The following is a 14,267-nucleotide window of genomic DNA, read 5'->3' on the forward strand; positions in this document are numbered from 1 at the left end:
TACCATTCACAAAAACCGAGATAAATAACGGCTGTTCGACTGTTCGTGTTCTTAAATAACGGCAAACTAATATTTGTTTGGGCGCTCTTTCACTATTGTACGTAAAAATTAATAAAAAATGTTTTTCTTTAAATGCCGCATACCACAACGCATATTGTTTGGGTTAGGGTGCGGGTTAGCGTTTGGTTGAGGGTGGGTTAAGTTATTATTAATAATAAACATAATATTACTTGACTCAAACGCTAACCCGCACCCTAACCCAAACAATATGCGTTGTGGTAAGCGGTATTATTATTGTTTTTTTTTTGCATAACTTTTCACGTACAATAGTGAAAGAGCGCCTTTGTTTGGTACAACCCACTCAGAAATAAGAAACTGTTGCCCAATATTCTTTGAATCATAAAAAATAGTGCATTTCTGATAAAAATACCAAGAGTGAAAGAACCTATTTCACACTAAGCACCGACACACTTCCATTAGCGGCTAGACTGCACGACTAAAGCCTTTCTGCAAAGTAATCACGTACGCACCAGCTGTTTCAAAACTACAGGCTACGAACCATTGCGTTAAATTTACGAGGAGGTACAACTTTCTTTTAATCAGCAGGATCAATTTAAATTTATACCTGTATGCCTTATCTTACAATTTAACATTTAATATTTTATACATAAGTGTAAACTGTTTTTTTGCTGGCTATTGTGATCAATAGGCAAATATTACAATCGTATTGCAATTGCTTTAGGATTGTGACGTACAACCATGTCAACAAATACAACCGCTATGGGAAATCCCCTTATGTGCAATTCCAAGCACTGATCTCTATGATGGAAATTAGTAATTTGAAATCTGGGTGTAGTAAATCTAAATAAAATACATTGTACAAAAAATGAAATGTACAGGGTCGAATAGCCCGCACCTCTCCAGTGTCTTATTCGTTTGATTAGAACATGTTCCTAAACAAAATAACCACATATAAATTGTAAGGATTCTAATATTTTGTTATTTAGTTATAAGCAGAGTCGGATCCAGGATTTTTGGTTTGGGCCTTGGGAATTTTCAGAGATGACGTCTAAAAGTTATGCCACATAACGCAATATATTGCAACACATGTTGTACTTGTACATTTAAACGGGGGGATATTGGCCACCGTTCTATGTTATCTAACCTTCTTCACTGAATCGAAACTAAGCAAACCTCCATGGTATTTCAAGTGCATATTGTCAGGTAGCTATATATTTATTTTACATTCGAAAATTTCAGCATAGCTCCACTTTAGTATTCCGACAAATGGTTGAGTATTTCGAAAGCAGTGAAGTGAATATATTATAACGGGAAAATGACTGCGTTAAGGATTAAGCTAGCCTGTTGCTGGCTGGATTAGCCAGACCGACCAGCAAAGTAAGAGGAAATGCAGGGGAAACATTTAACACTTGCATCAATCGAATACACTGGAATCATTATGTAAAACCTTTGTGAAACAGACTAAATGCGCGCTATAAGAAAACTTTATTTAATCAGACAAACAAATTCGTTTTGAGTTTTGCGCGATTAGATTGCTTTTTAGCTACATACTTGTGCAAAACTAAATCGATCGAGAATCAACTTCAGAATATGAGACTCGAGAAGAATTTATTTCCTAACTTTATACTACTTAAATTTAACTTGCAGTTCAAGTCAATTTGATTGCATATGAAGTCATTGACATGTCGGTAATAAAATAAAACGTTAAAAATTAAAGTGGGTAAATCGCGTGATCGCGTGAGCAATATATAGATAGGAAAACAACAAAAGGCAACACATAGCAATATCAATTCTTTTCTTTTAATCATCTCGCGTTGATGTATTTTTGTTTACTTGAATATAACTTGTCAAACTGTACAAATTGAATTGTTTATTTTAAAAGTGTAGACAAGGAAATGTCGTAAAAAAGCAAATATCATGGCAAGCAGATTCACAAATCGTTCAAAGAGTAAAAGCAAACGCCAACTGATACAGCCGCACACGTTTTTACGTTAATAGTGAATAACAGTATTAAAAATGGTAGTGATTTTAGAAAAGGATATCAATTTTGGGGGGTTTCAAAATTTTGGGGGTCACTAAAACAAGCGCTATAATGACAAACAAAAGTTGAGATCTATAAATACTAATCGGCCCGTCGCTTATTATTGCGGCCAAAGCATAACCACTGAAAAGCATTTGACCAAAAAAATGCACATGACATCGTACACGAAAATAGTTACCAACAAAATACAAACAACGACAAACAAAGTATAATCCACGTCGAGGGCTTTCGTATGGAAGCGTGTGACAATTCTGCAAAACAAAACGCTTTTTAATGGCTTTAAATTTAAAAAATGTTTTTTTATTAGTAGAATTTAAAATTAGGTTTATGTGCCTAACAAAGGAGAATTTGTAGGAAGCTAGTTTTATGTTGTTGTTTTTTTCAGAAGGGTTGATAAATGTATAACAAATCTATAGTGTTAAGAGGTAGAATATTATAAATAAATCTATGACTGTTTCTATTAACGGAGAATGTATGTTCTATTTATTTTGAACATTTAGATCAAACCAAAAATATTCAAGTTAAACCACGAGATTGGGTGTGTTAAATTTTAGAAACTTGTCGACTGAACTTAAAGAATATAGAATTAAAAAATGAAGTTTTGGTAACTTTTGTTAAAACATTCTGTATACATTGTTAACTTCGAGTTAGCAAAATCATGCGAAACCTCGAATTTCTCAGGCAGTTCACGTCCGGGAAAAATTTAAATTGCGTTTGAAAATATCATTGTGGTCATATTTTTGTAGAATGGCGAGGTAATATCATTTAAAAAAAATAGTAAGGCCGAAAACTCACGGTATCTAGAAATGACGACTTCGTTGCCGGTAGGAATGAATATTTCCACGTTTCCGTCCCCATCTACATCACCTACTGCCGGAATACCAATGGGTTTAGTGAACGCAGATATCTGTAACAAAAGCATTTACAGACTGATGACAATTGCGTCCAACCTTTTATAAGTGATGCTTGAATTGCTTCTCAGTCACATTAACTGAAGATGATACAAGCTCGTATTTAGAAAACTAATCCGCGGGCCGGATTAAATTGCCTGGCGGGCCGTATGTTGCCCAGGTCTGTGCTAAAGTAATGTCAACTTACGGTTTGCAAGCTGTAACCCCAGATCATTGGACTCCAGGAGTTAGGAGAAAGAACGTAGACGGTTCCGCGGTCGGCTCCACTGACCAGAATGTGTGGCTTTTTGCTGAGAATGAGAACGCAAAGTTTTAGGTTTGACTATAAATGTTGGTTATACGGGGACAATAAGTGGTTACCTATTCGGAATAGGTTAAATTATTAACACATTTCTGACAGTCGCACTGAAGCAATCTATAGAGCGGTACCCATTTACCCAAAACGCGGTAAACATAGTTGGTTGTATGTTTTCAAACGAGTGAGCCAAATTTTGAACATATTGGCTGAAGGTCGAAGTTAGATGTAGAAATAATATTTAATTCATGCAGACGTATAGGTGCGTTTTGTAAGCGTTACGAATAGATATGTTGAAAATGAAAAACAAATTTGTTGTATTCTTGATCAGAGCAGTGAAGTAATAGGCAATGAAACAAAACCAACCATGGTTTAAGTAGCAAAGAAATCATTAAGCATAGCAGCACAATAGCACTGTAATCCAGCACAAGAATGCGAATAACGTAATTAGGCCGCAGGGCGCGAAACGACTACAATACATGGCTCAAAATGCGTAATACTTAACAAAATTATTATTCGAAACGTTCACAAATGCCTACTTCTACGGGCAGTGATATTTATTCTAAGCCAGATAGAATTTCAGTAACTTGTCAAAAGTGATAAACGTTAACCGTGAGCTATGGCAAGCCTACTTTTTAACAAAACAAAACTATATAAACATCTACTACGTACTTAACCTATTTTATGTTAATTATATTACAACCATATGTAGTCCATCTTACATATTATAAAGATTAACTAATGCTGTAGGAGGTGGTGCATCTGGTATTATATACAGTGGGCCAAAAAGTAGGCTTACAGTTATTTCACAGCGTTGGCTTGAAAGAAGAGGTAGCATTGAATGGCCACCACGCTCACCTGACCTGACACCAATGGATTTCTTTTTTTGGGTGTTGTAAAGAACAAGGTGTATGAGAAGAACCCCAAACCAATAAATTTACTTTTAGACCCAAACCCCACGTTTTATAACTGTAAGCCTACTTTTGGCCCACTCTGTATATATAAATATAGGTGTCCTAAGTCCTACTAGCAAACTAACAAGCGATCAACCCAGTCACTGGACCTATTACATGCTATAGTGAGGTGACAACTACGTTCACATTTAACGCAAGGAAATAAAACGCACATCAGGTAACAAAGTTTATCAAGTTGGACAGATCAAAAACAGTAAACTTATATCCGTGTGGTGCATGAAAAATGTTGGGAACATTTCGGTAATTCATCGGGACGGTGAGACATAGCTTGAAAAAAACGGCTGTCTTGCCTAAATCGGGACTTATATGGTAAGCCTACGTATTAATACAACATACGTGGACTGTCGGTTGTAGCTGGAGACGTGAAACTTGAAGGTGGGTCCCGGGAAGACGCTGTAGAAGTTGGTGTGCTTCATCGGCCATTCCATCAGGGTGCGTCGCCTCCACACCAGTTTGGGGTCGAAACCGCCCTTGGGAACTTGAAAAGCCACCACTTGTCCTATGATGACGTAGTGTTGTAAATGGCGTAAGTAACAGATTTGATGAAAGAGCACTTCAGTCACTATACAGTACTTTTATATTACTTGAATTAAATTTAGTGATTTGGACAAATCGCTTGACTGGGATTGACTTGGAATTAAGTTGTTTACTTACACTTAGACTTAAATCAATCTTAAGTTTTAATTGAAATTATTGTCGTAAAAACTTGGTTGTTTAACAGAAACATAAAAAAATGCTTTATGTTTATTTTTTGTGATGGCAAATTGATGACAAAAACAATACATCTAAGACATAATAGAAATGGAAAACAGATTTGCGCATTGGCAATTTTTTTGCATTTGCGTAGTTTAAAAAGGCAAAAAAAGGTATTTTTTAGGTGGCCGGGTGAACATGACCAGGGGATCTGCCCCTGGTAATGACATTATTTGGTATTGGATTTAACGTCCATGATAAGGTTTCACTGCAAAACGGTATCGGTATATGAATAAATGATTACGCATCGATAGTCCAGTTCACACTTGAACATGCATTGTTTGCAAGGTTTACTTACGTCAAAGTTTACATCGAAAATACTAAAATAAAGAGGTTAGCAAGTAAAAGGATAATTTCTTATATAAACGGGTAATGTCTTGTAGTTTTTAAAATGATAAAGTTAGTGACCATTTATCTAGTATAGAGACCATTGCTCTATTGCAGTTTTGCTTAATTATATTGTTATTAAATTGTCGCCTGTTTCAATGTACGTTTGCTTTTCTTAAAACAGGAATACGAAGTAATAAAAGGCACAAGTAATTTTTATTTTAAAAGTCGTGCTACGTATATAATAATGCGTGATGGGCCCTTGATCGACACTTAAACTCGTAGGCGTTTGTATATACTAGATTTGTGACGGTATATAAGCTCGCGGGCATAACAACCGAATGATTAAGGATTATAATGTGGAAATTCTTAGATACGTGGAAGCCTACAGTATGTTGATTCATTACCGCATACCTTAATTTCTCTTGTTGTCTGTCCAAGTAACCTATGAACAACCATTTACGTATTTGCTGATGAGAAACTGATTGTTTGTTATGACAAATAAGCACACAACACAGTTATCTGTTTGGCGGTTTTGGTCTAATTAAAGATGGCAAAGCTTAGACCTAAAATAAAGCTTTAGTGAAATATGTAATTTTGATAATTTAATTTTGTGTGTTTATATTGCTAATAAGTGCTCGGAATGGTACGGGGTTTACCCATTTCAAAATTGACTTATTAAGTTTGATATTGATAAGTCAATCAATATATTTACTTTGACTATGAAAATATTAGTTGTTTTTTGTAAATCAATATAACTGATTGCGCAATGGAAGCCGATTACCGCTGTGCTTTCCCTAAAAGCGGTTGTATCCAACGTGGTAACTAATATAGGCGTTTTATCAGCGCAATTGTGCTTGAGTACGAAAAGGAAACATTTTGCTACGCCTTTTAGGAGCACTAGAACGTCGCGATGCACAGTTTGGTAACCTCTGTTGTACATTGACGTATTTCATTCAAAAAAAAACTAGCGATCCTTTAAAAACTGCTTTTCGGGCCTCATAACTGTCATTTGTTAGAATAGCTGCAGGTATTGTTAACTGGAGAAGTTTTCAGAAAAAAAACAGGAAATCGTAAGAAAGTCGACCAATTTTAACCCTAAACCCAATTAAAAGTAGGCAAATGGGATAAAGCAGGGGTGGGCAAACTGCCGCTCGCGAGCCGCATGTGGCTCGCCGGCATGTTTTTTGTGGCTTTTCTAGTCGAATAGCAAATTCCCCAAAAAAGGGAAAGGCTGCCAAGAGTAGCGTTTATGAACGTTTTCTCTTTTTTTTTTCTTTATTTAGGCCAGCATTTTGTTTATTACGTAACACTAGACATAGAATCCGAAGAGTTATACTTAGAAGCGAGTCCACGCAATTTTATTTGCTAGTTTTGAGGCTCTTTAAAGATTGTATTTTCTGAAAATGGCTCTTCCATTGAACACATTTGCCCACCCCTGGGATAAAGTATAGAAACTGAACAACAAGTCCTAAAATTTGTTATGATTTTGTCGCTACGTTCAAACAGGTGATTTGTACAACGAACTTCTTGGCGTGTGAATCTCTATTATTCACATCCTTAAGAAAACAAACCGCTAAGTAGCCAGCATCTTCCGAAGTGTAGGATTTGTAATTGTAATAGTTTGGATTTTTATTTAGTTTCTAGTTTTCGAGTTCGAATTCTCTATTTTCTTATTAAATTTCTAAAATCCTAAACAAATATATATTGTCCAAGTGTGGCCGAAAGTGTGGTGTTACGTGCCTTTTAGGAGTGCATAAAGCGTAACCATGCTTAAGCAATCGCTGTAATAAACGAACCGGCCAACACACATACCAGGGTCTCCCTGGGTAGCGGCTATCAGCAACATGATAAGGTGTTTTGTAGCTTTGTTAACATTTCTGCTTCTTTAATGTTTGCGCAGATCTTAATATTCCTTTAATTCTAATTAATGTAAATTAATTCGTCTCAATAACTATGAGTTAATTTAAAGGATAATGTGATTATCTGTAGAGAAGATGCAGTTGCAAGTGTCGCACTAATATTAGCACGTAATATACGCTTGGGTATTTTCATTGATTAATGTCTTGTTGGTTCGCCATCCCTGGTCTAAGGGAAGGCTGAACCATGCTTGAGACCCGCTGTATTATACGAACCGCCAACATACATACCGGGACCTCCCTGGGTAGCGGCTATCGACGTCAGAACCTCGGGGATGCCGTCCCCGTTCAAATCAACGATCTCGACGCTGACGAACGACTCGGGTGTCTGGCGCGCCCGACTTCCAGAAATGTCGGTGCTTCTCAGGCGTGACGTCAGAGTCCAATCGTTGTCCGGGTCTGTGGCGGCAAAAATGGCATAATGTTATTAGTGCGGCCGAGACGTCAGTAGGATGTACATCAGAGGTTCTAAAAACTTTTTATTTTTGATTCAACTCATTTCAAAATTTTGATTACTTTTTAAATATAAACTAGCATTTCAATCTGACTTACTCGAAGAACTTTGGTGAAAATTAAAAAAGTCTAAGTTAAGGCATTTATCCCAAAGATTGGGTCAAGTTTGAAACTGTGTTAAAATGCTGGTCGGTGTAGCACCTTCGATGTTAAATAATTCACGAGCGCACGTCACCTAAACACGTGATCGAATGGGACAATCAACAAATTGTAAACAAGTCACTTTAAAATGACCCAAGTCCCAGTCAAGTCATTTGTGAAATAACTTTATAAATAGCTCAATTTTATAATAAAATGTAAAATGAAAACACTTAATCTCAACCCAAGTCATTTAACTTAATGACATAAGTCCGAGATAAGCCATTTGACTAAAATACTTAAGTCAAGTCAAGTCATTTAAACAGTGACTTAAGTGCAGTGAAGATAAGCCATTGACTTAAGTCAATGCAACAGTGCAAATCAAACCATAACACATAAAATTAACCATGCGTAGAATACTTGACCTAATGACTTAAGTCCGACTCAAGTCATTTTACCAGATCGACTTAAGTCAAGTCAAGTCATTTGAAAACAGTGACTTAAGTACTCAAGTCACTACAACCCTGCAAATCAAAACGTAACACATGAAATTACCCATGCGTAGAATACTTCAAGCATGAACACCTGATATTACAAGCCTAAATAAAGCACAAAACGTACCATCGACCCAGTGTGCCGTGAGCATGCCGCTCCTCTTGCCGGCCACGATGATCAGCATTATCTTCTTGTTCTTGCTCTTGGCCCGAACCACCCTCATCACCCGGAAGTCAGTGCCCCCCACATCGGTGCCGTTCGAGATGGGATTGGGAGTCCACGCACCCCCTTCTGTGGTCGGCTGCTTCAGCCAAAGCAACTGGGCGTCTGCGAAAGATAAAATACTTTTTACTGATGTTACACGCCTTTGTTGAAATGCTTGACTTGGACAACAAGATAATTCTAGGGTACACTATGCTTTAGTTAATGTGGCATTAATCAATTTTGTCGACCTTCTTGGCTTGGCAATTTTTTTATCAAGATAATTCTAGGTGTTTAATTCAACGAATTAGAGCGGTGGTTCTCAACCGGGGTGCCGCGGCACTCTCGTGTGCCATTTCTAACGCTCAACGGTGCCGAGAGATATTTTAAATTCATTAGGATTCGAACTTTTGCTCTATTGGTAAGCTTCTTGATACAATTTTATGCGTACGATAAAAGTGCAAAAAATAAAAAAAAGGCTTTTCAACCTTGTTGCACAGTTAATGTGCTGTTTCAATCTCGGTTATTGTAACGTTACAGTTAACCACGCAGCAAATACATGACCAAGGGTGCCGCGAACTACTTAGAATTTCTGTAGGGTGCCGCAAGCCTAAAAAGGTTGCGAAACACTGAATTAAAGCAAAATGCGGCCAATTCTATTTTACCAAAAATTCTACTTTGTCCAACGACATATTCAGTTTCTCAGTCAAAACAAAGACTTTTATTACTGAACTTGTATTTTTTTGGGCAGTCCGAAAAGCATACGCTAACAGTGTGCAGTTGACTCGATGTACCTTACGGTCCTTGTACGGCCTTTTGTTATATCCTGGAAATAACAACTGTAATTTTCTTTGCGAACTTTGTACTGCTGCGTTCTAGTTGCGGTTGCAAAAAGATAAAATCTATCTAAAATGTATTTAGGCTTAAACGTATCAACACTTGTACAAGAGTATTCGGCATTTTTATTCCTATAAATTTCGATTTAAACTAAATTAATTGCGGATAATAATTAAATACAATTCTAGTTGATATTCTGTTTTTTATAAATTCAGTAATTCTAATTGTAATCGCATTCAAGGAAAGGTAATTGATGTTATTCTTCTAATTTTATTTTATTTAGAAAAAATGAAATGCTCTTATTTCAATTCTAATCTAACTTTAAAGTATACAAATCTAGTTGTCCAAGTCTGCTTGCAGTTAACGCTATCAGGGTTGCCATGTATCTTGTACTTTATTGCGGCCGATACAAACATATTTTAGGTAAAGAGTATTGGCGATCGGATCCGTTAGCCAATTACGTTATTAGTACGTCAATAGTATGCATTACTACGCGGGACTGACGCTGGTCAAATAAGTAAGTCTTGAATTGAAACGCACAAATGTTTTTTCGGTTATTAAGCGAAAAACAAACAAAAACACACTTTTGGTGGAAAACCTTATTTGAATCGCCAACTCTAAATTTGATATCGTTTCGGCACCGATCACACATTCGTATCGGACGAGGACCGATAAAATCATTTGTCACAGGATGTCGGCATCTATCACTACAACCGTGTTTGCGAATGCAAGGGGATGCGAAAGTATACTCAACCTTATCCAACAGTTTTATGTGTCTCATGAAAACTATCGTACGCTGTCAGTGCATATCAACAAAACAAGAAAAAGCAAAGAAAAATACGTGTAAATGTTATTTTTAAACTTTCCAACTCACTGTTTGCACTCCCTTTCACAGTGATGCAGTCGCGATGCTTGTCAAGGTCCATGTCAACCCATTCTGTGTGGTGGAAACCGACTCCAGCCTCCGTGTAGATCGGTACGGGAGCTGTAACAACACAAATTCGGTCAATGTTTTATTATTAGGTTTCGCAAAACGATACTGTATGGTTCCCCAGAATTCCAAACGCTTGTTTTTCATAGTGGAATTTTGCTTTAATTGCAGGAGTGGGGGCGATAGTTACAGCTGAGATGCAAAGTTGCCAAACAAGTAATGCTATAAATATATATTACAGATCGGCCAATATGTTTTTTTTGTTTGTTTTAAATTACCATACGATATATAGACACCAATAACTGTTTTTGTTGACTGATGAAATCTAGGCAATGGTTCTGACGTACAGTGACTTCTGTAATTTGACGTACAGTGACCTCCGCTTCAAAATGTTTTTTGCAATTAAGTAAAAAGCTGGATCGATTACCTATTTTCCCAAGTTTATGTCTAATTTTATTTCAAACAATATTTTTTCAGTCCAAACACCGTGATTTCATGAAAACCTGCATGGAGGTAATTTCGACTGTTACTATTCAACAACCTCAAGATAGATGTGCCTATAGTCTCACAAGAAAAATGCTAATATTATTGCAGAGAGATCGCCGTATCCATAAAATTTCACATCAGCTGTAAACATTTGCGTATCTCATCAGGAACCATAAAGACAAAGCGAGCCCCAACCGAAACTTTATGGACCGGTTTTTGGTCGATTTTCCCTAACTGTAACCGAAGCTGAGTTTAAGAAGCTGGACCGGAATTGAAATGAATATTTCCAAAGAACCTAAACCTTAAACGAACCCGAACCTGTCAAAAATTCAGCTCACTCCATATGACGTCATTACTAAATTACAGAGTCTAGTTATGCCATTTTCAAAATTTTATAAACACAAATGGATATTCATTAAAAACATTTCTTATTCATTTTTTAAATATTTAAAAAACAATAAGCTGCTACTTTTTATTACGTCACGAAACTTAGATTAAATACGAGTTAAAATGCAATATTATTCTCTATATTTATTGGCCCACATATTTCGGTGCAACGCAACGCATGTTGTATCCGAACCGGAACTTTTAAACCGGTTTTGAATTAAATTTATTTCAACTTTTGAATAGCAAACTGAATATGTAAATCTCCTCGCCCTTACAAGTAAATGACGATAATGACTTTAAGTTGTATCAATATTCCTTAGAATTTCTTGTCTTAGTCAGTCATTTATAAGTTCTAGTCATTTAAGAGAAATATATTTCGCCATAAAAACGGAAAATAGAATCTACTTGAATATGAGATTGATGAGCGTATTTATGTCGAAATATATTTCTCTAAAAATTACCAGAACTTATATATGACTGACCTGACTAAAACAAGATGGACTAAAGAATATTAATATAACTTTGAATAGGTCCGAAGCGAAACCGGAGCTGAACCGGATTCCGAAAAAAAACCTTGAACCCGAACGGAACCTGAACCGGAAAATCCGAACGGTCCGACTCCCTGTTAGAAACTCACCCCACTTGGTTGCGACCATGTCCATGAGGAAAATGCCCCCAACGTTGGAGTTGAATCCGGATGCCAAGCCGAATATGCCGGATGCAATCCACCACACGTATTTCGGCTGCTTGTCGATCGTGTTGGGGGGCAGAGTACCCACGCTGTTGGGGTACTTGATGGTTGTCTCGTCCGTTACCGTTTTCGTGGATTGCGACATTTCCTATAATTCAAGAAAGTAGTTAGATGGCAAAAAATATATATATATATAAAAAGAGAGGCAGAAGACAGAAGAGAGAAGACAACGCTGTGTTTTGGGGTTAATCTTCTATACAGGGAATTAGATTTACTACTTCAATATTTTCGTTGTTAAAAAAAAAACAAATAAAAAACGGCTTGTATTGTACTATATGTCTTATAAACTAACCAACTTTGACCACATGTCAGAACAGTTTATGTTTCTAATTTACTTGCAAGTGCAAAGGAAACGTCAAGGCTGCGGCCTAGATATCATTCGTGGCCACACAGAAGCCTGCACGAGTGTTCGCTAAACATTTGTTGCACTTTTCAGCATTCTGTCCACATGTGCTGTGTTTTCGTGGTATAACAAATAAATAACAGGCGAGCACTGTACAAAATTTTCTATTCCTACACGAATAGAATACGTTTCGGAATCGTTGCGGAAATTAATGTACCCCGTCAGATAAAAATGTAGCTTTTAGTTATGGTGGCGCGATTAAAGGCGTGGCATATGAAAAGCAACACACAAGGATCCCATCGCTAACGAAGTCGTGACAGCGAATAAAATTAGGTTGCAAACACGGTTCGGCAAGTGTTTTTTTGGAGTACGCAGACGTGTCTGCTGAATTTATTTAATGTTTTTTAAGCACAGAATTTATTATTTAGTTTTCGCATTTAAGGAGCTTATAAACATTTTTAATAGCTTCGGTACTTTAGTGGTAGGTACAATAACTAACCTTACAAAGTGGACTAAATTTGCCAAAATATTGCACCATTCTGAATTTAAGGTAAAAGCAAGCAGAATTTCGAAGAACGAATCAAGTAGTGTCAATACATATTTGCTGTAAAACTTTTGCGTTAATTGTCTTTACCAGCCAACAACAAAACATATTACAGTAGATGTGAACGAGACGCTTTCACAAACCTGAGAAATATTTCTAAAACATTAGGAGGGCCGCATACCTTGTATATGTTGATTATCCGGCCGACAGATGCAACGCGTTGTATACTGCTAGTCGGTTCATACGACATCCACACGAGATCGTAAATTGGCCTGGTTGTGCTGCTTTCAATTGGATTTCTAACCAGCTAAAAGTAAAGGATTAATTAGACGTATGACTCAATTTGCGGCCGATATTCAGCAAGGCTGTTTTTTGAGAAAATTGTAAGGCAAAAATATGTTGGAAGGTTGATAGAGTTCTCCCCAAAGCACTGATCGTAAGCTTTGTTCGGGCCTAAAGTTCGGTTTACAAGAATTTTCGGTTTACGAACATATCAAGATGTATTCATTACTATACTGCGTCAACAGGACTCTTTTTAGACTGTTACAATAAATAAAAAATAAATAAAAAAGTTAATCAAATAAAAAGGTAACAGCATTTCTAAATTAAGGTATGTGTTTTTGATACAATTAAGAAAACAAAATATATATATGTTGATTATTTTCAGACGAAAAATCGGCTCGGTTATGAGGTGTGTCGTTAATGGAGACGTATCCTCTTTTCTAATTAAAAATGCGTGGTCTTCTGAGGATCATAAGTACGGGTTTTGATATTCTTACTTATAGTCTTATTAAAGGTTACGTTTCTTGCAACAAAATAATGGACCTCTTTCTAAAATCAGGACTCATTTAAACCCCCTTATACTATAATACTGGACTACGCTCACCTGTACAGACGTGGGATTCATACCAATGCTTGCCATGCTGTACAAAGTCGTTGCTCTGTAGCGCACCCTGGTGTTTTGATTGTTGTTTTTCCTTAGACTCAAGTCGACCTGGGCTTCGCTCAGGCGAGCGGCGAAGCAAACTTGTAACAACAACAGTGCTAGCCGTTGCATCTTGTCTAGTCTATTAACGAAATAAGCAAGTATACGCGTGTTAAATAGTACCCGACAAAAATATTTTGATCTATTTATTTGACAAAACAAACAAAAAACGGAGGTTTCAATTTGTGTATGCCAATTAAAATTTGAAACACAAGATCAAACAAACTGACATATACAAGTGGAGTATTTTATTACAGTGTGTTTTCATACAAAACATGCGGTGTTTGCATTTTTGTCTCAATATTGAAGTGATTGAAAATTGGTGCAGAGCAAAGAAGAACTACGATTTTTCGGTTGTACAAGTACGATGAAAAGAGTAACAAGTCGTTACCGGTAGCTCGCGTGAAAAGTATATTTGATACTTTCGTTCAAGTTTCTAAATAAGCAAAGTATGACGTTGTGACTTAACTTTGTG

At 36.7% G+C, this 14,267-nt stretch overlaps 1 protein-coding gene across 1 annotated transcript; it reads right to left on the reverse strand.

Moving 5' to 3' along the window:
• Positions 1–1,240: 1,240 nt before the first annotated feature.
• On the reverse strand, positions 1,241–13,868 carry LOC146159104 (uncharacterized). Its single transcript, XM_083384661.1, has 10 exons — positions 13,694–13,868; positions 12,989–13,114; positions 11,807–12,008; positions 10,240–10,350; positions 8,454–8,654; positions 7,473–7,640; positions 4,579–4,741; positions 3,161–3,263; positions 2,858–2,969; positions 1,241–2,313 (listed from the first exon to the last, which is right to left on the reverse strand). Exons 1-10 carry the CDS (start codon positions 13,862–13,864, stop codon positions 2,237–2,239), a joined length of 1,434 nt encoding a protein of 477 aa, XP_083240787.1. The 5' UTR covers positions 13,865–13,868; the 3' UTR covers positions 1,241–2,236.
• Between the last annotated feature and the right edge of the window lie 399 nt (positions 13,869–14,267).

The sequence above is a fragment of the Ascidiella aspersa genome, chromosome 3, assembly GCF_963924565.1.
Source record: "Ascidiella aspersa chromosome 3, kaAscAspe10.2, whole genome shotgun sequence".
In the NCBI taxonomy this organism is placed as follows: Eukaryota; Metazoa; Chordata; class Ascidiacea; order Phlebobranchia; family Ascidiidae; genus Ascidiella; species Ascidiella aspersa.